The sequence below is a fragment of the Petaurus breviceps genome, unplaced genomic scaffold (assembly GCF_028583685.1).
Source record: "Petaurus breviceps papuanus isolate PSGF00001 unplaced genomic scaffold, PetGlider_PUasm1.0 99, whole genome shotgun sequence".
Lineage (NCBI taxonomy): Eukaryota > Metazoa > Chordata > Mammalia > Diprotodontia > Petauridae > Petaurus > Petaurus breviceps.
Window position 1 is genome coordinate 22,837,631 of NW_027187465.1, and position 25,822 is coordinate 22,863,452.

At 46.1% G+C, this 25,822-nt stretch overlaps 2 protein-coding genes across 4 annotated transcripts in view; both read left to right on the plus strand.

The window, feature by feature from the left end:
- GPN3 (GPN-loop GTPase 3) overlaps nucleotides 1–13,427 on the plus strand; it is a 23,385-nt gene extending 9,958 nt beyond the window's left edge. The window contains exons 3-9 of one of the 3 annotated variants that reach the window (XR_011167096.1): nucleotides 2,377–2,544; nucleotides 5,320–5,444; nucleotides 8,385–8,500; nucleotides 8,796–8,892; nucleotides 10,043–10,171; nucleotides 12,607–12,792; nucleotides 13,317–13,427. Coding sequence is in view for 1 of the 3 variants with exons in the window: in XM_069081414.1 (XP_068937515.1) it covers nucleotides 2,377–2,544; nucleotides 5,320–5,444; nucleotides 8,385–8,500; nucleotides 8,796–8,892; nucleotides 10,043–10,171; nucleotides 12,607–12,669 (698 nt within the window). In the remaining 2 variants the exon portion in view is untranslated. Of the gene's footprint in view, nucleotides 1–2,376; nucleotides 2,545–5,319; nucleotides 5,445–8,384; nucleotides 8,501–8,795; nucleotides 8,893–10,042; nucleotides 10,172–12,606 lie in introns of all 3 variants that reach the window. The other 2 variants (XR_011167097.1, XM_069081414.1) reach the window with 2 other exon arrangements.
- A 3,022-nt stretch (nucleotides 13,428–16,449) lies between these two features.
- Nucleotides 16,450–25,436, plus strand: ARPC3 (actin related protein 2/3 complex subunit 3). Its single transcript, XM_069081854.1, has 7 exons — nucleotides 16,450–16,601; nucleotides 19,453–19,552; nucleotides 21,518–21,594; nucleotides 22,939–23,007; nucleotides 23,700–23,826; nucleotides 24,192–24,286; nucleotides 25,142–25,436. Exons 1-7 carry the CDS (start codon nucleotides 16,596–16,598, stop codon nucleotides 25,202–25,204), a joined length of 537 nt encoding a protein of 178 aa, XP_068937955.1. The 5' UTR covers nucleotides 16,450–16,595; the 3' UTR covers nucleotides 25,205–25,436.
- Nucleotides 25,437–25,822: the final 386 nt, after the last annotated feature.

The following is a 25,822-nucleotide window of genomic DNA, read 5'->3' on the forward strand; positions in this document are numbered from 1 at the left end:
CCCCATCACCCCTATACCCTATGAAAATGAAACCTCAGCCTCTGGCCCAGCCGGATGCCCATCCATCTCCATCCGGTCCATGCTGCCAGCGCTCTGCATGCTAATCCACGCTGACCTGAGTGATTCTCTGTGTCTCTCCCCCCTCATCTTTCCCCATGCTGCCCGCCTGCCTCTGCCACCCTATCCCCATCCCTTTGCCATCTGCCTCTGCGCCCCCTTTGGCCACTCATCTCTGCACCTTCTGTTCACTCCCCATACTCTCTGTGCTGTATTAAATGTGATTGCAGCCTCACTCACCACTGCCATCATGGTCTTTCTTGGAGAGTACCCAGAGAGCCCCACTTACCTGCCCTGTTTGCTAATTCCGTAAGTTCATCAGCAGTTCAGGCCCATCTCCCTCCCCCCTCCCCAGCAGGCATGCTTGCAGCCTCACTCACCCTCCAGCTTTTCATTCCTCCTCTGCTCCTCACACCCAATGGTGCGGTGGGTCTTCTGAGTCCTCCCTCCACAGCAGCCTCTCAGACACCTCCCCTTTCTGCACTCACGGTGTCCCCGCCTCATCCTGGGCCTCCTCGCCTCTCCCATGGACCTTGCAGCACCTCCCACCTGGCCCTCCATAGAACTCCCAGAGTAGTCTTCCCAAGGCCAGCATTGGCCAGACCATGTTCCACCCTCACTCTTCCTTGCTCTCTAAATCTTTTGGCCAGCATTGAGCAGCTGTGTGCTAGCCCATCTGGAATGTCAGCTGTTTGGTGCGACCGTCTCCCATGTCCGTGCCTTTGCACAAGACGTTCCTCATGCTTGGGGTACCCTCCTGCCTCATCTCTCCCTTGTCTTCCTTGTCTTCAAGGCTCAGCTCATTATGCCAGTACCTTGGGGGAGCCAGAGCTTCTGGCTAGCTGCCTTCTTGCCTTCCTCAGTTCCTCTAAGCATCTCACCAGCCCTGGGGTCAGGAAGTCCTTCCTTTGATACCCACCAGCCTCACTATTTCCCTTCTTTCAGATGTGCACTGTTCAAAGCTATAGTTATGTAAAATGTAGCCACTTATTCCAGCCCCTAGAAATATCAAGTATGAATTTAAGTCGTGGGACCACTTCATTCCTAATGAATTTTAATGATGTGACTTAACTGGCCTGTTGCCAAACAGCATTGATAGAAGGAGATTTCTATCCACGAAATCCCAAGTCTGGACCACCTTCATCCTCCCAACTTACACATAAAACCCAACTTGCATAAATATTGTGTGCCCACACTGATAGGATATAAGCTCCTTGAGGGCAGAGAATGTTGAGTTTTTGTTCTTGTATCTTTTGTGCACCAGGAGAGCTGAAAAAATGTTAATGGAATTTATTAGAAGACTGTGATGTTCCATTTGTAAAGCCTAAGTCTGACTTATCTCCGTGGCTGTCTAAGGAACAATAAGAATATCTCTCCTTGGGGCAGCTAGGTGGCACAGTGGCCCTGGAGTCAGGAGGACCTGAGTTTATATCAAGCCTGACACTAGCTGTGTGACCTTTGGCAAGTCATTTAACCTCGATTGCCCTGCCTTCCCCACTCCAAAAAGACAAAAAAAAAAAAAAATACCTCTCCTTGGCAGTTGGAGCCCTTCCAGGCTCATTACACATGACTCCCTTCACACACTTTGTACTAGCCCAACCAGCCTACTTCCTGTCCTTACACAATTTCCCTTCTCCTGTGTCAGTGTTGTGGGCATGCCCATTAAAGGCTCAGGCCTTTAATGCCCTTCCCCTTTTCACACCTGCCCCCTTTTAGCCCTTGGCTTCCCTTCCTTTACAGCTTAACCCAGACCTGGCCCCCTTCCTTATGCCTTTCATTATGCCCTTTGTGACTCCCCAGCTGCTGGGGCCACCACACCAAAATCACCTTATGTTCACTTTGTCCGTATTTTGAATTTACTTATATGCACATGTGCTATAACATAGCCAGCCAGAACATAGGCAGCTTGAGGGTGGAGACTGTTCTGTTCTTTGTTTTTCTGTCTCCCCACACCCAGAGCAGTGTTTGGCACATAGCACAGTACAGAAGATGAATCCCGTTGGGTTACGAAGTTGTAGGTGACTGAACAGCTGTCCCACGATGCAGCTGCATGAATTCTCAAATTTGTGTCATTCAGAGTAATAATTCTGTAAAATGTGGTTTCCAGTTCCAGCCCACTGGAAATGTCGGGTATGAGTTTGCAGAATGTGGCCCCTGGCCCGGATTCCTCGTCTGCAGTGATCGTGATGCCTCACAAATGCTTCTGGATCGCTTTCTGATTGTGGGCGTCCCGGGGTGGGGGCAGCAGCAATGCCTCCCGGGGTGAGGGCAGCAGCAATGCTTCCCGGGGTGGCGGCAGCACTGGCTTTGTCCTTTCAGATATCCGGGAGCTGATCGAGGTGGACGACGTCATGGAGGACGACTCGCTGCGCTTCGGCCCCAACGGCGGCTTGGTCTTCTGCATGGAGTACTTCGCTAACAACTTTGACTGGCTGGAGAGCTGTCTCGGGCACGTGGAAGATGACTACATCCTGTTTGACTGCCCAGGCAAGTGTGCATTTCTTACTCCATAGCTGGATGGGCAGGAAGGGAAAAGGGGCTGGACTCTGTCTGCCCAGAAGCTCAGCGGCAACGGGCCTCAGGGACGGGGGAGAACAGATGCATCCTGAGTCCAAACCATGCTTCTGATGCTTGTTGCTTGTGACCTGTAGGCCCCTGTGGGCCTATATCGCCTTCCACCTCTAGATCTGTGATCCTACCAATCAGTCAGTCAACAAACTTGTATTAAGATTCTACTATGGGTGGGGTGGCTAGGTGGCGCAGTGAGTAGAGCACCGGCCCTGGAGTCAAGAGGACCTGAGTTCAAATCCAGCCTCAGACACTTAACACTTACTAGCTGTGTGACCCTAGGCAAATCACTTAACCCCGATTGTCTCAAAAAGAAAGATAGAGACTCAACTGTGTCCTCCAGCATCCTGTGATATGGCATGAATTCTCTCTTACCCCTTCTTTATGCTGAATTTTCAGAGATTCTCAGTTGGAGGGGATTTGAGAAGCTTTGAGTCCCCTTGTTAGCACCTTGGATACATGGTCATACAAGCTCTGGCCTTTCCCCGTCCTGGTCAAGCTCCTCTGGAATCTCTGTCTTATCACAGGCCTTCTTAAACTATAGCTCCCTGAACTGAACCCAGGCCTCCTGACGAGGTCTGCCCAGGCAGTGGGCAGTGGGGCAATGACATCTCATTTCTGGGACATAGGCCCAGGAGTGCATTTACTTTGCTTGGCTGACATTAGTCAGTCATTATATGTGCCAGGTATCAGGGACATGGGGGCAAAGAAGGGAACTGTTCCCACTCTCAGTCTCCATTCGAATGGTGGGGGACAACACATACATTTATCTGTATGTATAAAATGAATACAGGGAATTTAGGGAGTGAGGACCCCAGTCTTTGTGGATGGTGGGGGTGAGAGATCAGAGAAGGCTTCATGCAGGAGGTGCTTGAAGTGTTTGGAAGGGAAAGAGGGATTCTGTGAGGCAGAGGTGAAGAGGGTGCATGCCAGGTGAAAGGCATGAATGAGCATTGTCCAATGAGGAACGAAGGAAAGGCCAGTTTGACTTGACAGTGGCATGTGAGAGCAGAGGTGATGTATGACAAGACTGGAATGATAACTTGGGGCTGCAGATTGGGCTTGTGAAGGGCTTTAAAAGCCAAACAGAATTTTACCTTCCAGAGACAGCAGGCTGCTGCTGGAGTTTCTCAAGTCTTATCATACTCAGTCACATCTATGCTTAAGGGAAATCACAGTATAGAGAATGTCCTGGACAGGGGAAAGACTTGAGGAAGGAACACCAGTTGAGAGGTTACAGCCAGGTCAACTGATGAATCCATACAAAGAAAGCCAAGAACGGATCCCGACCCCAAGGATCTCCCATTCAGATAGGAGAGAGAGCATGCAAACAGCTGTATATGTAGGAGATAAAGCCAGGGTAAAGGGGAGGTCATCTCAGAGCAAAGACACCAACGTAATGGGAAGGCCAGAAAAGATTCTTGGAGAAGGTGGGATTTTAGAGGCAGAAAAGGGCTGTAAACGTCAAGCAGAGGATTTTATATTTCATCCTGGAGGTAACGGCAAACACCACTGTGTAGTTTACTGAGACCAGATGGTGATGGGGTCAGATGTGTGCTTTAGGAAGAGCCCTTGGACAGCTGAGTAGGAAATGGCCTGACATGAGGAGAGGCTTGAGGCCAGCCCGTGTCCAGGTGAGCAGTGCTGCGGGCTTGCACCCTGTAGGGTGGTGGCAGTCAGGAGAGGAGGAAGCGCAGACCAGAGAGGTCATGGAGGGGAGGCCCACCCAAGGCACTTGGTTACAGGTCAACTCTGGTTGGGCAGGGGGAGGGGTCTGCCAGGTCTCAGGGATCCCTCTGAGGTCACCTTTGTCTGCATTTTAGAGCCTTTATTTGACCTTGTTCATTACTCACACTGTTTGTATTGGTGCATAGTCCTCTGGGGCCCTGGGCCTTTGTGGATTGGATCACAGGTCTGCAGTAGATAGAACACTGGGCTTGGCATCAGGAAGACTTATCTATCTGAGTCCAAACCTGGCCCAAGACACTTCCTAGATGTGTGATCCTATTTGCCTTAGTTTCCTCATCTATAAAACAGCTGGAGAAAAGAATGGCAAACCACTCCAGGATCTTTGCCAAGAAAACCCCAACTGGGGTCACAGAGTGTTGGACAGTTTATTCTGTGTCCCTGGTAAATCATAGGATCACGGAGTTAAAGCTGGGAAGGGCCTCAGAGGTCAGCTAGTCAAACCTCCTTATTTTCCTGATGAGGAAACTGAAGTCCAAGCATGTTAAGTGACCCACGGCCCTAGCCTTGGACCCTTGGGCCACTGATCTTTTTAGATTGTGTCGGCCCCGCTTTCGTCCTTGTAGTACCAGCACATAGAGCACACTCCAGCTTCAGAAATGCTGATCGATTGATTTAGAGATGGATAGACCGGTATTCTTAAAGGGCTGGTCTTGGGATCACCACACACAGGACTTGAGGAGGGGAGAGTGCTCACACTTACTAGAACATCTGTTCATCTCTCACACTATAGAAATTTTTTTTAACTTTAATCCCAGTAGAATGAAAGCACTTTGAGGGCAGGGACTGTGTCTGTGGTTTGTTTTCCTTTGATCACGTTCCTGGAGCCTGTGCGTACGTAGTGCCTTGCACTGAGCCAGGCCTAATCAGAGTCTGCTGAATTGTGTTGATTTCCCATCCGTGCCCTTTTCTTCCTCGAGGCGCTAATGTCCATGTGTCCCGGTGCAGGCCAGATCGAGCTATATACTCACCTGCCCGTGATGAAGCAGCTGGTGGAGCGCCTGCAGCAGTGGGAGTTCCGAGTCTGTGGGGTGTTTCTGGTGGATTCTCAGTTTATGGTGGAGTCGTTCAAGGTATGACTGCAGGGCCAGATGGTGGCCAGAGTGGTGGACCTGGAGTCAGGAACCCCAGGTTCAAATCCTATCTGTGGCACTTAGCTAGCCGCAGACACTTCTCCTCTGAGTATCAGACAACTCTCTAAGGCCCTACCTTGTGGATGGGATCTGCCCCAGCAAAGGGAGCTACCACGCAGGGAGTTCCCCAACAGGTGAAATCACTGGTTCCTTGACATGTTCCTTGACACGTGGGTGTGGGTAAAAAAATGACACCACGTCCTAGCGTGGGTAGGGCCTCAGTCCTGTAAGTGCACCCACCTTCTCCCTAGTGTAAGTTAAAGCTCCTACATGTTTTTGCCTGTTTTTGTATCCCCAGCACTTAGCACGATGCATGGTACCAATTTGTGGGTGGTGTTCAGTCGTTTCAATTGTCTCAGACTCTCCCTGACCCCGTTTGGGGTTTTCTTGGCAGAGACACCAGAGCGGCTTGCCATTTCCTTCTCCAGCTCATTTTACAGATGAGGAAACTGAGGCAAACAAGGTGATATGACTTGCCCAGGATCACACAGTTAGTAAATGTTTGAAGCCAGCTTTAAACTCAGGAAAATGAGTCTTCCTGACTCCAGGCCTGGCTCTCTGTCCACTGCACCATCTAGCGGCCCATATGGTATATAGTAAATATTTAATAAGTGCTGGTGACTAACTGGTTTGTGGCGAAAGCAGAAGAAAACCTAATTACTAAGGAAATAGGGCCAATATAGCACAGTGTTCCATCGCCAGCACCTCCATTGTACCCCTGAGGATCTGCTCAGGATCTAGGCCCAGCCTGTCTTTGTAGATTTACTTCATGCTACTTGTTCATTTATTATTAAGCCCCTACTGTGTGCCAGGCACCATCGCTAGGAGCTACAGAGACAAAAATGAGACAGTTGCTACCCTCAAGGAGCTTACATTCTGTGGGAATGCAGATGGGGGGACATGACATATACACACATAAGTAAATGTCTACATAAAATTGTGGGGGGCTGTGTGAGTGCATCCATAACCCCCTTCACCCAGACTTTGTTCCCACTAACGGGCCTCCATGCTCACCCCTGACCCAGCCTTTCATCTCCCAGGTGGTCTGTCCCACACGCTGCCCTCCAGGCCTCTCTCCTCCCCCTAAATCCTAAATCTTCCTATTCTCCACTTGCTTTCTCCTACAGGTGATCCACACATCATTATCTTCCCTCAAGTGAGATAATCAAATCAATCAGATGAGCTGATGCTGGTAAAGCCCTTAGCACATAATTGGCTCTTAATAAGGGCACTTAATTAGCTCTGTAAATGTTGGTAGAAGGGAAGCTCTTTGGCCTTTTGTGTCCTGATGCCTTGCAGTGGCAGGGACTTAATAAATCCTCTGGAGTCCATTTGAGGTTGGGGGATGGGGGGCCTCTGTGGCCACAGGGGAGGCCTGGATGAGCTTTCTCTGTCTGCCCCTTAAAGGGAGCCCAAAGATTTTAAGTCAGAGCTAGGTTCAAATCCTGACTGTGTTTGGGAGGGGAAGGGAATGAGCATTTATGAAGAGCCTGCCAGGTGCCAGGCTCGGTGCCAAGGGCCTTGTCAGGCAGCTCATTTGATTGTTACACTTGAGGGGACTAGCAGATCCCCTGCAGGAGGCAGCACCTGAGGATCCTAAGGGGCCTTCTAGGCATGTAGGATGGAAGGCTAGGCCTTGGGGAGGCTGGAACACAGTACTAGGTGCAAGGGTGTGACCCTGGGCCTGTCCTTTGACTCTGTGAGCCTGCATTTCCTCATCTCTAAAGAGGGACAGTAACATCCACCCCCTCCCCCTCCCTCCCAGGTTAGTGTCCTGGCGCTGGCAAGCCCTCTGGTCACTGCTTGGTCCAGGGGTAGGGATCCTGTGGCCTTGAGACCACAGTCAAAGGGCTGTACTTGAGGACTTAGAGGGCCTCATGTGGCCTCCAGGCCAAAGGGTCCCCACCCCTGCTTGGTCCATTCTTCACGCCACCTCACTGAGAGTAAGGAAGGACAACAGCTGGCTTGAGATCATGTTTTGGGGTTTCTCTTAGAACAGCCTAGAAAGCATGCTTCTCAGTGGCAGGTGTTAGGAAAGGTTTCATGACAGAAGAAGTTAGAACTGTTGACACCAGTGGGCTTTTCTGGACTTGGTCTAAACGTAGCTGTTTGCCAGACTCTGATGTTCCATCTCCTGTCTCCAGGCCTTTGCATAGGCTGTCCCTCAACTCTGAAATGCATGCCCTCCATATCCTAGGACCCTGAGCTTTTGACCTAAAGGCCACAGCCTCCCCAGGAGTCATCAGTCTTGGTGGTGTTCTACTCTGACCGAGGGGTGGGACTGTTGTCTTACTGAGCTCTCCACCTCCCTCCCCTAATACCAGGTCTCCCAGTGTACTCCCGTGGAAGTCTCCCGCTCATTTGGAACATCTGCCTGAGACAGATTTACTAATGACCAAAATCCAGGCATTTCTGCTTAGAGAGACTGATCTGCCCTGATCTTTGAAAACCTCTCTGGCCCAAGCCATTTTCTGCTTACAGTTTATGGGGTCAGGAGACAAAGAACATTGTCATTCCGCAGTGGGGATTAAACAGGGTATATACAGTTTAGGTCTGAGGTTTTGACTCACCTAAACAACAGCTGTAACTTAGCAGCCCATTTCAGAGCAGGATGCTGACTTCATATCTCAGTATATTCCCTATTAAGGGAAAGGGCAGGGTCTCAGACTGCTTTCACAGTGGACCCCTGATAACTATGTGCTGTATTTAATTGAATAGGTTCAGGCTTTCCCTTCCTGCCACCGAGTGGTAACTGACCCAATGATGCTTTTTTTTTGGCCAGTCGGGAGCAGAAGACCCTCCTCGTTCTTTGCAGTTAGTAGTGAACCAAACTAGAGGAAGCCAAATATTTGATCTTTCCTCATCTCTTTGCTCCTACAGTTTATTTCTGGGGTCATGGCAGCCCTCAGCGCAATGGTGTCTCTGGAAATCCCACAGATTAACATTATGACCAAGATGGATTTGCTGAGCAAGAAAGCAAAGAAAGAAATAGAAAAGTGAGTTCTTCCATGACCACAGCTTTTGTCCTGAGAGTCAAGGCTGCTGAAATTCATAACCTCTTACTTACACAACCATCCATTCACTGCCCATCTGTAAAAAGAGAGATTAGACCAGATGGCCTTCTGAGGACCTGTCCTAAATCACTTCCTCTGTGGGCCTCAGTTTCCTCATCTGTAAAAAGAGGAAGATAAATGAGAAGGCCCCTGAAGTCCCTTCTAGCTCAGCGTCTGTGAGCCTTGGAAAAACCCAGGTAATCATTCTCTCACTGACTCTCCCTTCCTCCTTTTTAAGGTTCCTTGACCCTGACATGTATTCTTTGATAGAAGATTCTACAGGCATATTAAGAAGCAAAAAATTCCAAAAGTTGACTAATGCCATCTGTGGATTGGTAAGCTTCCCAGTTATCTTTACACATTGACCTGGAAACGTAAGTGATAGCACACATCGTAATGCAGTGAACGCAGATGGGCAGTTTTCTCTGTGTTTATTTGAGCATCATGAGCTTCTCCATTGCTCCTCTTTGTTTATTGCCCTAGAGGATCCATCATCCTGTGGGCCCTGGGGAGCAGAGGCATAAACAGGGCTCAGCATCTGCCTCCTACACCAGGCTTTTCCCCCTCTCCCTTCTCCATACGCACAGACAGCATTAAATAGTTAGTGTGCAGTTTGCCTTTGCCCATCGAGATGCGTGTTGTTTCCGTCAATAGAATCTAAGCAGGAACTTTTACATTTTCATTGATTTATCCTCTGTGCCTAGAGCAGTGTCTGTGCTTTGTAATGAGCTTAGGTTCCTCCAGTTAGAACTGGAAGAGGTCAAGTCTGACTACCTCATTTTACACATAAGGAAACTGAAACCCAGAAAGTTAACTGACTTGCCCAGGGTCACATAACTAGTAAACTTTTTTTTTTCCTTAATTTAAAAAAAAAATTTTTTTTTGCCTCATTATTTTCTCCCCCTGTCCACAGATGTAATAGTATTTTACTTTTTTTTCAATTCCATGTAAAGATAGTTTTCAGTATTCACTTTTAGAAGATTTTTAAGTCCCAAATTTTTTCTCCCTCCTTCCCCAAGACAACAAGCAATCTAATATAATCTATACTTGTAGTTAACAAGCTTCTAAGATAGCATTTGAACCCTGATTGATAACAAATTTCATAAATATTTGTTGATTGATCTTCAGACTCATGAATTCAGCGTTACTCTAGAGGGGAGCCCCTCATGCTGACCCTGCCCAAGGAATCTTCCTCAGGTAGGGGTTCTTAACCCCTCTGCAAACTTGGATTTTTTATATTCTGACAACTGCATTGCAGGATAATTGATTTCCTCTGTAATACTATGTATTTTTATCTTACACATTCAGAAACATTACTCTGAAAAGGCGTCCATGGGCTCCAGTCAGTCAGCCAACATTTGTTAAGCTCCTATACTGTGCCAAACATGGGCTTAAGTGAGGTCATCACTGTCAGGTGCCCTGTGAGCATCAGCCGGTGAGCCGACCATTCTTCTCAAAGTGGGGGTCTCCATCTCTGCTTTGCAGATCGATGATTACAGCATGGTCCGGTTTTTGCCCTATGACCAGTCGGATGAAGAAAGCATGAACATAGTCCTACAGCATATTGACTTCACCATCCAGTATGGTGAGGACTTGGAGTTTAAAGAACCGAAGGTAATGTGGGAGCTCCGGTGATGTTGTGTAAAAATGTTTAATGAATGACTAACAAAAAGAAACCCAATCATTTTCTGCTCCCCCATGTCTGAACCCTCTGTTGTAACAAAGAAGAACCATTCAGCAAAACCAGCCAGCCAGGTGACTGTGTCTTACAGAGTCTGGGCATCTTCCCCCTGCGAGAAGAAGGGGGTGTGCCTCAGCATCTCTCTCTGTAGGACTAGGATCCAGCCTCACGGTCATGACGTGCATCTGACTTGGGTGTCATTGTCATTTACAGTATCCAAGTTGTGTGCCTGGTCTCTTTGTTTTGCTTTCTTTGCATCAGTTCATATTGGTCTTCCCAGATTTCTGGACTGCACAAAAATACTCCACTACCTTCACTTACCAGAATTTGTGTTATCCTATCAGTGGGGACCAACTGTGCTTAATAGTTTGTGCTACTACAAAAAAAATGACTGCTGAGTTAGGGATTCTTCTATACCCCCAAAGAAGCCAAAGACATGAGCAGAGATCCAAAATATATCAAAATATTCATAGCAGCATTTCTTTTTAGAGTAACAAATTTCTCTCTTTTTTTTTAGGTAACAGTTAATCAGGGTGGTAGGGAGTGAATACCCATCAACTGGGAAATGACTAAAAAAAAACATATGGTATATAAATGTAATGCAGTATGATTGTGTATTAAGAAAGCATGAATAGGAGGAATTCAGAGAAAGATTGCAAGAGTTATATACACTAAGGCAGAGGAAGTAAGTCAAACCAAGGGAATGGTATATACAGTCAACACAGTATTGTTGTTCATGAAAAGATCGTGAACAAGAGATTGGGTCTCTAAGCAGTGGACAAACCAGGGGAGATCTGGTAAACATGGGACCTTTCTTCTTTCACTTCAGAGGAGTTTATGCCCACTAGCAAAGTCACTGGCTCTGAGAGTACAAGCAGCTTTGTGACTTTTCTCTAAGAATTCCCTATTTAGTATCCATATTCTTCTGAAGAGACACCAGACTGTCTTCATCTGATTCTTTCCACTGTGTAGTATTTGGGAAATGGAAACACCAGGAGCCCCCAAGATGAATGTTTGACTCATCATTGATGATTTCCTGACCCCTTCTAAGTGATCTGAAGATTTCATACCAGTTCTGAACGGGGTTTGACTTTTCTTCTTTGCTTTAGAAGTCAGTTCTGTGTAGGCAGTTGCATTTGACTTAGTCTCTAAGTGGGTCTCCTAGGATTAAAGAAAGAAGAGTGGAAATTATGACCAGTCCATCTTGGTCATAATGTTAATCTGTGGGATTTGTCTCCTTGTTTCTTTTTTATGTGGGTATTAAGAGAAGCGGTGTTTAAGAACACCTTCAAGCCCATATCAGCCTGCTCAGCTGCCTAGCAATCAGTAGAGATGAAGAGAAGAAAATCCCACTTTCTTGAGGTGTTGACAGTTTAATTTGCTGACCCAATCAAGAAAAAGATAATGATGTGTAGAGAGAACAAAGAGAGTTGAGGCTGAGACGGGGGATGGACAAAATTCACCCATTTTTTCAGTCTTCCTTTCAATGTGCTGATTGGTTTTGCTGAAATTTCTTTCCCTTATTTTTGAAAAAAATTCTTTGTTATAAGACATGGTCCTCCAGGAGTGGGGGAGGGATGTAGGTGGAAATATAAGCAATGAGAAAACAAAAGACATCAATAAAATCTATTTTTTAAAAAGAAAAAGAGGGGAGGGGAGGAAACTTTAGAACTCAAAATCTTATAAAAGTAAATGTTGAAAAGCAAAAAATAATTATTTTTTAAAACTGGAGATTTGGATTAGATGATTTCAAAAAAAAAAAAAGCTAGCTGATGGAGCCTTGTGCAGAAGGAAGGCTTACCAACCACAACATTCCTGGTACTTGGTGGGCAGTATTAGATGACCTTGAAGGTGGACAGGCCCGTCACTGAAGGTAACAGATGCCCAGGCTTGGATCATGCCTGTCTATTCTTCGTTCTTATCATACCCCATCGAGTTGGGACAAGTGTTCTCAAAGCTCTACTTTCTCAAAAAGCTGAATAAAATTGTGATGAGGAAATTAGCTCCCTCCTATCCTGCTCCTGTTTTATGTAAATCATAAGCAGAGTCGTTGTAAGACTGGAGAAGACTGAAAAAAGGCCTTTGTCTCCCTTTTCCTCCCTCTGGCCTCTCTCTCTCTTGCCCCTACACTGGAATCTCATACCCAGTAGGCTTTTCCAGGTGATTTGGCACTTCTAGGATCTGTGCCTGTACCCTCCCTAAGAGGAACTGTGTCTGTCTTAATAGCTCAAACATTGAATATTTGCCAGATGTTAACCCATTATTAATCAGTACCTGAAATATCCACCCATAAGTGCCTCTATTGACACATTTAAGACATTAAGAAAAAAAGATTTAATTAAACTTTCTTTTGTTTCTTTGCTGGAAGGAATCTGAAGAAGAAAAATCAGCCATGTTCGATGAATATTTTCAAGACCGAGGGGATGAATGAAGATATTTAATTTTTTCGGGGTTTATTAAAGCACGAAGAGCTTTGCAGGCAGAATCTTACAAAGACTCATTTTTAGCCTCAGGGAGAAGTGGATGGAGAATTCATCTTTCCAGAGGGGAAAGAGTATGGCTAATCCACAATCTGAACATTGTCACTTCTCCTCCTCCCCCTCCCTCCCCAGTCCCACCAAAGAAAAAGGATAATTTGGAAACTCTACATTGGCAGATGTTTCCAAATGAAGTCCCGAGTTCTCTAGGATGTATAATTACTTGTTTAAGGGAAGACAAGTTCTGGCCTATAAAAATGGCCTGACTCAGGATTCACATTTAGAAGAACAACTTGGATTTGTGAAAACTCCTATTTATTTGTTGTGTACAGACAAGTCCTTGGTGCTGCTGTTTGTCCTAGGCAGGGGCCCAACTTACTTCCATTTAGGGAAAGGATAGTTTGCATTGTGGTGTGGAAGTGGCAAAGAAGATTTCAGCTTGACGTCAAGAAAGTAAGACTCCCTGACAGCTCGAGCTAACCCCAAATGGCATGGGGCTCCTCAGGAGGTGGTGGTCTGCCCACCTTCCCTCAAAGGCAGGTCGTTAAATGTGGTGGAGAGGATTTGTCTTACAGGTTTAGGTTGGGCCAGACGGCCTGAGAGTTCTCATCACTCAGAGATTCTTTCTTGTGGTTTTGCTATTGGAAAATGACTCCATTCCCCTCTGTCAGAATGGATTGCTTAAAAGTTACTAATAAAAAATAAACTGTTATATCTGAGTCATCCATAGCTCTTTCATATTCCAAATTATATTTTGAAGTGTCCCCCCCCCCTTCCCTTTCTGGTCCAGACTTAAATGACCTGTACCAGATGCAAATTAACAACTGTGTATAACCATGTTGATGAATATCCTGGGTTTCTTAGAGGTTAAGTGACAGAGGCAGGGTTGGAAGCCAGGTCTTTCTGACTTCTCTGCCCCATGTCATGCTACCTCATCCAGATTCGTACCAAGGACAGTTCTTGGTGAGTTAAGAGAGTTGAGATTTGGTGATTACAAAACAGTGAAGAATATAATATCGTCTTTGGGAGAGCTAACCAAAACATGGCAGATGTTGCACCATCTAAAAAATGCTTTTGTTCATCTCTCTCAGCTTTCCTTCCTTTAGCCAGACCATCAGCTGCCCTGGGTCAAGTATTGTGCTAGACAAATAAAAACCAGTGCCCTCAGGGAACGCACAATCTAATGGCTGGAGTTCAGGCATACTGCCCTTAGCGACAATTCTAGATGGTAGGTCGTATGAAAGGAACCTGAGAAATGTGTTCTGCCCAAGGTCTCCCAGGTCTGAGACTCAAGCCCAGGTTCTCTGATCTCAAATCTGGTATACTTTGCTGCTCCCTGAGCTTATATGCTGCAAAGCCCTCCTGCGCTTCCCTCTCAGCCTTCTTGGCAGAGATACTGGAGTGGTTTGTCATTTCCTTTCTCCAGCTCATTTTACAGATGAGGAAACTGAGGCAGACAGGATGAAGTGACTTGCCCAGGGTCACACAGCTAGTATCTCAAGCTAAATTTTGACCTCAGGAAGATGAGTCTTCCTGACGCCAGGCCTGGTGCTCTTAACTTTGCCCCGTATCTTTACATAATAGCATCCTGTGTATTTTGTGTCGTTCAGATTTTAGGTTTTTTCAGTATCCAAGACAGCATGTTACCTAAATATTTTATCTAGCACATTTCAATGATCGATAGTCTCATTAGTCTAGGTATCCCTTCCACTGAGGTCAAAAGCATCTACACTGTGATTTGGTGGCTGGTCTTTTGAGAGTTGTTGGAGCCAAAAAAAAAAAAAATCTAACCCCAAAGCACCCAGCTGCCAAGCCAGTGGTGAGCCTCTTTTAATAACCCCTGACAACGTACTCAGACACTGTCCCCAGGACTATAATCAAAACCACCCCAGCTGGGCAAGGACCTGCCAGAGCTAGAGGTCCTCGGTATAACCTTCAGAGGGACCTTAAAGGTCGAGTCCAATTCCCTCATTTTCCAAATGGGGAATTGAGAGCAAAGGAGGTTAAGTGAATTGCACAAGGTCACAAAGCTAGTAAGTGACTCTAATGGTAATGGTAATTTGAAGATCTTCCCTGCCCCATAACAAGCCGAATGTAATCACATGGAGTCTGTGGTGGGAAGAGCTTGCTGAAGGGTGGTACAGAACTCACAGGAAGCTGGGAGTCAGAGCAGTTAGAGAAGGAAGGAAGAGAGGATGCAGCCAAGGAGATAGGCTTGTGTTTGTGGGGAGGCTAAAGGAAGGCTTCCTGCTGTGTTATGGTGTATTAACTTCTTAGTTGCTATGATGGATTCACTTCCCTGGTACTAAGATTTGACTTTCTGGTGTCTGAATAAATGTTTTGCTTGTTTTCTCTATGGAGAGTTTGTTATATTTTGTGATTCAGAATTATACCACCATATTAAATATGCTGTCAGTCCTGTGAATGTTACGTTGGTGCTGCACTGACTAAGGCAGGACTCAAACCCCAATTTGGGTTCACACTATAGACTAGGCTGAGACATCAGAGTCTTGGAGTGGTTTCTCCAGGATATAACAATGAAACATTGAATTTTTTTTCTTTAAGTCATGAGTCCTAGTTTTTTGTTTTTAGTTTTTTTTCCCTATCTGGAATTGTGTTTATGTCAAACTGGTAAAAAAAAAAACAACAAAAAAAAAAACAGCACAATCATCTGTGACTTTATCCCAAGATAACATAATGGCCAGTGTATGTCTAGGATGTGTTATGAACCCCTTTGGCAGTGTAATGAAGCCTATAGACCCCTTCTCAGAATAATGATTTTTTTAAGTACATAAAACATACAATAATACTGAAATATGGTTTTCATAATATAAAAGTTCACAGACTCACAGGTTAATAACCCCCTGGTCTATTGCATTAGAAGGTTACAAATTTTGACATTTTAATTGTGTATTAAGCATATTTTTGTTGTGTGTGAATATGAAGCAGAATTTTATTCCCTGCTTTCAAGATGCATTGTGCATTTCAAAAGAAACTGAAAATCGCACCCCTAGGTTATGGCCCTTGTCAGTTGAGGACAATTATTAGAAAAAATGGCATGGGGGTAAGAGGCTCCCCCTCCAAAAATCATGCTGAATGGTGGGATGAGCTGAAGGGGGCCTCTCCCTCCTCGTCTCTGATTTTTTCGAAATCCTTTGCTTTCTACGAGGACTCATCCAGCCAGCTAAAAGTGAATTCTTTCCACCCATTTTCCTGGAGCCTTTTGTCTTCATCTTTTATCTGTCTCCCAAGGCCCTCAAGTACAGCTTTTAATGCCTTTATTTATATTAGACTTGTATTTTTAAAATATTATTATTATTAAAATTTTCACATTGTATTTTTTTTAATACCCCAGCTGCAGTAAGAAATGAAGCCCCAGGTACTAAGAAACGTGTTCTACAATGTTTTTCTTAAAATAACAAAATGCCCATTGGACAGATGAAAAAACTGAGGCCCAGACGGGTTGGTTAACTGACTTTTGCCCAAGGTCACCCATCTCTTAAGAGTCACAATTTGAATCCAGACCTTTCTCCCAAGCACTAGGTGCTGACAATTTATGTTAAACAGGGATGCTTGCGCTCGCCCCGCGCCGCCTATGGCTTTGTGGTGCGCAGCCTCAGAAGGCACTGCAAGGAGCCGGGAGCCTAAACTACACCCTCTGCGCATGCACACTGGCAGGAGGGCGCGAGGCCTCTGCTCTGACGCTCTGGCTCCCTCTAGCGTTCCTGGCGGTAACACCGGAAGCGGGACCTCCTCCCACCCCCGCCTCTTCCGGATCGCTTCCGGTTAGACCCCACCCGGCCGCCAGACCGGAAGTACCGGGGTCTCTGACAGGAGCCGCTACCTTCTGTTCACCCGAAGCCCAGGCCCGGCCGCCAAGATGCCGGTGAGGCGCGGGGAGAGGCCGAAGAGAGCCCCGGGGCGGAGGGGGAGCGACCCTGAGGAGTGGGAGGAGGAAGGGAGGAGGGATGGGGGTCCAGCCCTGGGTGAGGGGTGTCCGGCAGACCTCTGACGGTCCGGTCTGCAGGCGAGGACGCTAGAAGCAGAGACCTGTGAGAGCGGGACCACCCGTGCTATGGGTGGGGAAACTGTGGCCCAGCGCGGGAGCCCCCGCCCCTGGGGCTTGCACATCCCTGACCTCAGTGCTTGACATACAGGGAAACTGAGGCCTGAGATGGGGAGAGCGGCCGCTTTCTTCTGGGGCGGGGGAGGGGTTTGGAATGGAGGCCTGGAAGCCACCTAGCCCAGCCCCTTCACTTTACAGGCGGGGAAACTGAGGCCCAGCGCGGGGTAGGGACCCCCTGGGGCGGCCACCTCGCTTGATGGTTAGGGTAGCAGATGGATGGGCAGGAATGAAGGCGGTTCCAGCACTTAGAGATTCTTGAACTCAGCTCCCCGCTTTGATGAGGAGGGGGGGAGGGGGGGAATAAAGGGCCGTTCGGTGGGTTAGGATCATTGGATTTAGGGCCGGAGCGTGGAGAACATATATGAGCATCTGTAAAAAAGAGACACGTGGGGACACTGAGGCACGGGGGCCATGGTAATAATGGGCTAGGGCTAGAGGCGGAGATGCCCCCTCCAACCCCTTCCCTGGGCTGTTAAAGATGCTCCGAGAGGCGAGGGAACCAGAGGCAGCCTCAGTGCCCGGGCTTGGACATCGAGAACCTGGCTTCCTTATCTGACAGATGAGGAAATTGCGGGAGTGAGGCCTCCTGCAGCGGACCCGTGAAGGGGCTCTGTGTGGGCTGAGAGCCAGACCCCCGCTCGGGCGGCTCATTCCACCCACTGCCACAGGAGAATCCGGTGCAGATCCGGAACTCGGACCCAGGCCCTCTGAGAACAGCTCCCCCACCCCCATAAGGCATGTCTCTCCCTTCTCTGCTTCTGTGTTACTTCCCTTTTCTTTCCCAGCTCCAGACTCGGACTGGATGGAAGAGCCGAACCCCAGCCTTCTCTCTGTCTCTCTCTCTCTCTCTCTGTGTCTCTCTGTCTCTCCGTCTCTCTCTGTCTCTCTGTCCTCTGTCTCTCTGTCTCTCTCTCTCTGTCTCTCTGTTTCTCTCTCTCTCTGTCTCTCTCTCTCCCTTTCTCCCTCTCCTTCCCTCCCCTCTCTCTCTGTGTCTCTGTCTGTCTCTCCCTCTTCCTCTCTCTCTCCCTCACTCCCCCCTCTCTCCCTCTCTTTCTCCCTCTCTCTCTTCTTCCCCCTTCCCTCTCTCTCTCTTCTTCTCTCTCTCATTTCCTCTTCTGCTCCTTCCCTTACCTCTAGCCCAACCCCCATCCTCACCTACACACTCCTTTTCACTCAAAGTAGCTGAGAGTTTTGTTCCTTAATGACAACTCCTATTTTTGTAGTGATTTAAGGTTTCCCAAGCTCTTTCCCCCAACAACACCAGCTTTAGGATTTATAGACAGGCAGATATAAATCTAATCAGAGAGATAGGTTGTGCACTTACTTATCTCCTTTAGCACTAAATCCGATTGTTTCTATTTTACAAATGATGTTCAGAGGCACCCAGTGTTGGACTGGGATTGGAACCAAGACTAGGGTTCCTTCAGTGACACTGTAACTCCCTCCATAATCCTCCCTCTGGCTCTGTGATCACTAGAGTCTTTTCTAGCCCTAGTAATTTTTCATCCTGTGAGGATGTTTTAGCCAGGAAATATCAGCAGATCTTTCTCTTGGATGGGTTGTCCTTATTTTTTCAATAAGCTGCATGAATGTCTAGACCATTGTGTGAAGAAGATCTGGGGGTTTTAGTGGACCACAAATTGATTATCAGTCACTAGGTGACATAGCAGCCAAAAAAGACAAATTCTCTTTTGGGCTATGTATATAGTAAGGAGTCGTCGTGTCCGTGACCCGGGAGAGTCTAGGTCCGAAGAGCTCTGCCCTACACATTTAGAGCATGGTGTCTGTGTTTTAGGAACAATGCTGACAGCCTGGAGAGAGCATCCAGAAGCACCAGATGCCCAGGGGGCCTTGTCATTCGAGGATGGGGGAGGAATTGCTAGTGTTTAGCCTGGAGAAGAGCAGCAGGAGGAGGAGGGCTGGTTTCCTTCTGTGTCCGAGGGGCGTCTGAGATTCTGTTTGGCCTGAGAGGCGGAAGTAGTGTCCCAACAATTAAGGCTGTCCAGAAGTTGAGTGGTTCCCTTCACTAGAGACAGCCGGTGATGCTGCAGTGCCCAGAGCTCAAGGTCTGGAGTCAGGAAGACCCGAGTTCAAATCCTTCCTCACAGACTTTTGAAGTGTGTGACCCTAGGCAAGTCACTTAACCCTTTTCTGCCTCTGGCTCCAACTGATGAGGATGATAATAGCACCCACCTCCCGGGGTTGTAATGAGGATCTAATGAGATATTTGTAAGGCACTTAGCACAATGCCTGGCACACAGTGTGTTCCCTTCCACCCCCCAGAGGTCATCATCAGAGGCTTGATATTGGCAAGGATTCTCATTCAGGTCCAAGCTCTACTTGACAGCATCCGAGGTTCCTTCTCAGTATGAGATTCTGGGATTCTGTGGTGTTTCCCTCCCTGCACCTTTTGCATTGCTGTTTTTGGTTTTGTTTTGCTTTTTGGAGGGGGGAAGACAGGGCAATTGGGGTTAAGTGACTTGCCCATGGTCACAAGCTAGTGTTAAGTGTCTGAGGCTGGATTTGAACTTAGGTCCTCCTGACTCCAGGGCTGGTGCTGTATTCACTAGCCACCCCGACCATTTGCATTCTTACATGATTGAAATTGCAGGCGTACCACTCCTCTCTCATGGACCCCGACACCAAACTGATTGGAAACATGGCACTATTACCCATTAGGAGTCAATTTAAAGGACCAGCTCCAAGAGAAAGTAAGTTTATATTCTTTTTCATTTTTAATAAAGTAGTTTTGTGGAGTGAGGTATCTAGGTAACCATTTGACCTTAGGAAATCATGAACATGGAAAATTTTTGCTGTCTTCCCCAGCTCAGGCTGCTGTTTGCACCTTCTGGTGGCTTAGAATGACTCTGGATCCTAGGCCTGTGAAGATGACTTTTAAATTCCATCTGCCTAATTAAGTACTTTATTTTCATTTCACTTCCTTATTCCAAATTTCCTTGGGAGTTGGAAGGAAGAGAATAACAGCTTGACTCCAGAAAAAGCCTGCTCTGTAGACCGCCGCTGTCATCCTTTCTTCCCCTTTAGCGCTCAAACCTCTTAACCATCTAAAACCACTTCCTTGTCCAGCCTCTTCTTGGACCCTCATTGTCAGCAAGGGTGTATATATATCTGCATCCAAGCGCAGTCTGGCTCAGTATTTGCCTTCTGTTCATGTTACTGAGCTCCAGTGTTTATTTAATGGTGGTTTTCCCTAAAATGTTTTCTTTCTCTCTTGGCTCTTTAGTTTTGGGAACATAGCTTTGTCTCAAAAGCCCTGCTTTATTAGGCCTGTCCTGGACTGTCCTGAAGCATCTTGAGCTCCCCATGGAACATGCAGGGCAGTGCCCTGCCGACTGCTGATCTGCATTCCCTTATGTATTTCCAAGGTCATGGTTGTAATCACCCATTTTATTCTGACCTTGTCCCTTTCTTTTTTCAGGCTTTTTAGCTTGAAACTTCTCTTAGTTTAATTTTAGTTTTAACACCAGTTTACTGCTCTGTAAACTTAGTGCATTTCAATGAGTCATCCCTCTTAATAGATCTGGAGATGAAGGAAAGGGAAGCAGATGGAAGATAGCACATAAAAGAACATAACACATAAAAAAATCGCAGAACACTCCTGTCAAGCCAGATTCTGTGCGAGAGGAACTCGGGCCACTGAAATTCCATTTTAGCATATTGAATAAGAGATAAGTCATCAGTACTGGTGCCGAGCTAGAGGCAGATTAGAGGATGGCACTGGGCCTGGAGTGAAGGACAGAATCACAATTCTGACCACACTGTCACTCTGTGACCTTGAGAAGATTGCCTTCCTCTGTGTGCATCAGGCAGCTCCTTCTTGGGGGCACGGTTAGAGTAGCCACACAGAGCTGTGACCACAGAGGCCTCAGGTATTAGACCAAGGAGTCGGAGTATAGAGCCCTCAGATCCCAGTGACCCATCACTGCACTCCCTGGGAATGGATTAGAATCAAACTGGCCCCACAAGTCAGGGAACGGCAGAATGGCATGAGGAGTGTGAGGCGGATGAACGTTTCTTTGCCTTGCTGAATTATGGTCCCACTGACTCTAGTTAGCAGATGCATCTTTGTGCTCTGAAGAAGTCAACCCAGAGCCTCGTTCTTTCACCTGGTGAAAAACACATGGTGAACCAGCATCAGGTCCCTCTCTAGAATTCTTCTACAAGACAAGAGACACTGCACCAGACTTGAAATGATGAACTCTCAAGCCAGGTGCTTGGTGTCAAGGCCCCAGGACTCTGACCTTGGAAACAGTGAGAAAGTGAAAAGAACAAGATGGCCCGAGAAATCATGTACCTGAACCTCTCTGTCACAATGGCATTTCTGGCTGCTTCAAAGAACATGTGCACATGTATTTTTAATCATGGCTTTTGTAAGGTTGTGTTTCTGTGCCCCATCAATGGTTGCAGACCATAACTGACGTTCACTTTCAGAGGCACAAAATAGATGCTGCCTATCTTGAAAACTACTTTTTCCCCAGAATGAATCCAAAGTCATCATATTTTAGTTACCATCTTATATTTTCTTGTCTTTGAAAACCTGTTAGAAAACTCTCCCCCTCGACACACACACGCACACACGCACACACGCACACACGCATAGATATACTGTTTTAATATTGGTTAATTTTTCTTTTTCTCTCTTGCCTCTTGCTTAGCAAAAGACACAGATATTGTGGATGAAGCTATCTATTATTTCAAGGCCAATGTCTTCTTCAAAAACTATGAAATTAAGGTAAATCATAGATTTTAATATTACCAGTAACACTGTAGGCATGTTTCCTGCATATCTAGACCCTTGAATCCTATTTACTTGGAAGGGAGGTTGGAGGTGGTATTAAAATGTTTATTACGACCAGTGACTTAAAGTTTCTAAAGTCAAAATTTATACTTCTGTGCCTAAGCAAAATAGAATTTTTCTAGTTTTCAGATTTTAGATGCAGACTCTAGTCCATACGTATGATCCCAACATTCTGTATTCTGAATACAGACTCTAAATAGTATGTTTATAATCTAGATGGATTCTAATATTATTTCCTGCCCTTGTTACTTAACTCCTACTGGAATGCCTGATCTTGTAATGAAGGTGACACAAGGCTCTCCAAAGCTTGGATCTTGTAGATATGATAAACTAGAAGGGCTCTGAGGACAGACATCCCAAGGCCAGTCCTGCTCACTGAGGAGATGGGCAGCATTGGATATCTCCAAATGTTTGGGGCTTTTTGGCCACAGCAACTTAAGAAAAGTATCTCCTGGGTTGGGGAGGGCTTGGCTGGCAGCCTGAAGCAGTGTAGTGAGTCTCTGTGCTGATAATAATCAGAGATCTTTTGAAGTGTTACAAACTTCTTCCTGCTCTCTAAAGATCCCATGGTGTAACAAATAGGCAGGAGGGAGGGAGTGGGGACGGTTTGTTTTTAGAGCTAAGTCAAAGTAAGACTTGGCCAAAGGACTCTCTTGCACAATGTCAGTACCCATTAGCTTTTTCTGTGTTTTCCTTCTGGTTAGGCAAAGCAGTGGGACTAGCTGTTCAAGAGTGAGTCACATGAAATAAATGCTTCCTCCTTAGAGAGTCAGGAATGTTCCTGCTCTCAGCAGGGATCCTGAAGAAAATGAAATTTTCAGAATTAACCCAACATACAGGGGGCCTCTAAACTCCTAGGAGGTGGCAATCACTCCCGCTCCTGAAGGATGATGGGTGTTTCTTTCATAGTTCCTCAGAAGCATTTGGGGAACAAGCCTCTATTTAAAAGGAACAGAAGGGAGCTGAAAGGCATGGGAGGAGAAACTAAAAGGTTCAGTATGGAAGCAGTCAGCCCCGTCTGCAGAAATGGACAGCAGTGAAAGGGGATCTTGGAAGTATCTGAATTTGAAGAATATGAATTTTAGCGACTTAGTTTTCACACTTTCTGTCATCATTTTCCCATCATGTCATATGGATTGAGGATGCCATTACTGCCATTAGGTTCATTTTCAGTAGCTAGTGGGTAGAAAAATGCTTCCTTAATTTCATAGTAAAGTTGATTTATTTTCCTGTTCTAAGAGTCTGTGACTGACTGACTTCTGTTCCATTACTCTGTAGAATGAAGCTGATAGGACATTGATCTACATAACTCTTTACATTTCTGAATGCTTAAAGAAACTCCAGAAGGTAATCACATTCAGTTGACTTTGCAGCAGGGGAAATTAATGGGAATCTGCGATGTTTTTGTCTTCCTTGTTTCTTCTGTATTTTAATCGCTTTAGTTTTGGGTTTGTTTTTTTTTTAACAGCACCTTACTTTCCAAATTCCTTTCTCCTTACCAGTGAGCCATCTCTTAAAACAAAGAGGAAAGAAAAAAGCCACAATCCAGCCCAACTAACCAACACATAAATGCAGAGTTCCACACCCATAGCCCCCGTATCTGCAGGGGAGGGAAGCATATTTTTTCATCTCTTTGACTAGATCTTGGATCTGCTTGGAAGTCAGAGGACAAATAAAAGACATCTCTTGACTTGAAGAGGCTAGAGTTTGTAGGAAAGCCTGAATGGGCTTCTCTAAGCCTGCAACAGTTGGACAAAGAAAAAACATAGAAAGTAACATTACGAGGAGTCTGTATCTGGATAAGTCTTTTAGCCTCTTATGCCTTGTTTCCTCTTCTGTGAAATGAGAAGGTCTCTCTAGGTTATTGGAAAGGTTCCTGCTAGCGACCAGTCTTGTGTAGGAGATTTTTTCTTTGAGTATAAATCAGTATTTATAGATACAAATGCTTATGGTAAGCTTTTCATTATTTACATTTGAACGTCCTTTAATGGACACTCATAAATCCTGTAAAATGTGTGGTTTTGGTTTTTGTTTTCCAGTGCAACTCAAAAAGCCAAGGAGAGAAAGAAATGTATACATTGGGAATCACTAATTTTCCTATTCCTGGAGAGCCAGGTTTCCCTCTTAATGCAATTTACGCCAAACCTGCAAATAAGCAAGAAGATGGTAAGAACAGTGTGTCCCCCTCCTTCATTAGGCCTGAACTCTCTCATGCTGGAAAGGTCAGCTCACAGCATGCTTTGCACACACTCTCTCACCTCTGCTTTCCATGGCACACAGACTGAAAATGCATCCGTTAGCATTCAGATTACTCTGCATGAGTTTTGGCAACAGGAGCAGTGGGGTTTTCAGTGTAACACATTTGTTGAGCCGGAGTAAAAATCCTTTCTCAGCAGATGTTTGCTGTAATCCTGATTCCTTAGCCCATGGGGATGGATGATGACACGTTACCACCCAGACAAGGCCTCAGTGTTCAGGCTCGTGTCCCCAGCTATGTTCATCTGAGTATTCTTCGTGCTGTTTGTTTTCAGAAGTGATGAGAGCCTACTTACAGCAGCTGAGGCAAGAAACTGGGCTGAGGCTTTGTGAGAAGGTCTTTGATCCTCAGAGCGACAAACCCAGCAAGGTGAGACACCCTGTTTGGCCCAGTGGGCAATGTGACTTCAAGGTTTGTCTGGTGGAGACTCTTAAAAACTCTCTTCCTTATGGATCCTTATGGATCTTCTTGGGTTTTCTATTAGCATTAGGTAATATTGAACAGCTAAGTGGGAGAAGTGGGCACATAGTGGTTCTAGGTCTGGCCATGTGAAAAGTCAGCATGGCATAATAGAGAGCAAGCTGGCCTTCAGGTCAGGACAGCCTTGAGTTCAAGTCCTGCCATGGACACAGACTAGCCATGTGGCCCTGGACAAGAACCTTCAGCTCTTGGGACCCAGGGGACCCCATGAGACTAGAAGTTGTGGAGCTAGTGCTGATGTGCATCCTTAGAGGGATGGTTTTCATTGGCAATTCCCTACACCAGTAAAATTTTTAGAAATTGGGATGTAGGCCTAGTGATGTATTTGTGGTTTGAGGTCTAGCCTTACCAAGTTCAGAGAGACTCAGGACAGATTGGCCTATGGGGGATGAATTTTTTAGTCACAGCTGCTCTGGAAGCCCATGTGCTGAGTTAGGAGGCATTTCAAGCTGTGTGGGGGACAGAAGGCCCACACCGGTAACATGGCAGATCTTTGAAGTATTGAGGTAAAGACAGAGGGCAAGACTTTAAGGTCCCTGCACCTTAAATTGAATGGTCTTTGTATGCCAGGCACTGGCCTAGGTGAGGCAAGGGGGGATCATCATGTGAGAGAATACTGGTTTAGAGAAGAAACTTTATTGTGAGAAGATACTACTTAGAAGGGGTGGAGAGAAGACAACTTGAGAAAGACATGACCTCGTCATTCTCTGACTCTGCCTTTCCTTTCCCCTTCACCCTTGTTAGTGGTGGACTTGCTTTGTGAAGAGGCAGTTCATGAACAAGAGTCTTTCAGGGCCTGGGCAGTGACCAGATTTTGTGCAGTCACCCCCCTCGCAGGAGCATTCAACATGTGGCAGCAAGATGTACACAGTTCTTGGCCTTTGTTTCATAAAATTTTATACCAAGGAAGAGGAGACACGTCCTTACTGGAAAAGCCCTTTATTAAGAATGTTGGGATTTAAGGATCACTGAGAATTTTTGCAATGTTAAGCTGGTGCTTAATGATAATAAAAAAAAGATTTCTTAACATTCCACGTCAGATACTGTTTCCTTACTCTCTGTGTTTGTTACATAGCTTCTGCAGGACTTTTGTTGTCTTGTCGGAAATTTGATTCACTTTGTAAACCTTTGTCAGGTATGCTTTATCTCTGGTCAGTAACATAGAATTTCTTTTCTCAGGTGCCATCATTTTTGGAACTGCTAAGCTTTACTGATACCTTTTGTTTTATATCAATCGTTCCAGTGCTCCCCTCCCCAAAATTGAACCCACTCTAAAAAAGAAAAACACACATGCAAACAACCAATACACTGACCTCCTCTAACAGTGTATGCAATATTCTGCTCCCATAGTCTTCTGCTTCTCTATGGAGAGGTAAAAGCTAAACTTCATCATCTTCTTCAATCCAAGAAACTGTGAAGGACAGT

What these genes read in the sequence shown, in the direction of transcription:
- ARPC3 (XM_069081854.1), top strand. An exon ending in AGGACCAGCTCCAAGAGAAA is followed by an intron (nt 19,553 to 21,517) that starts GTAAGTTTATAT and finishes CCTCTTGCTTAG; the next exon opens with CAAAAGACACAGATATTGTG. An exon ending in TGCAAATAAGCAAGAAGATG is followed by an intron (nt 23,827 to 24,191) that starts GTAAGAACAGTG and finishes GTTTGTTTTCAG; the next exon opens with AAGTGATGAGAGCCTACTTA.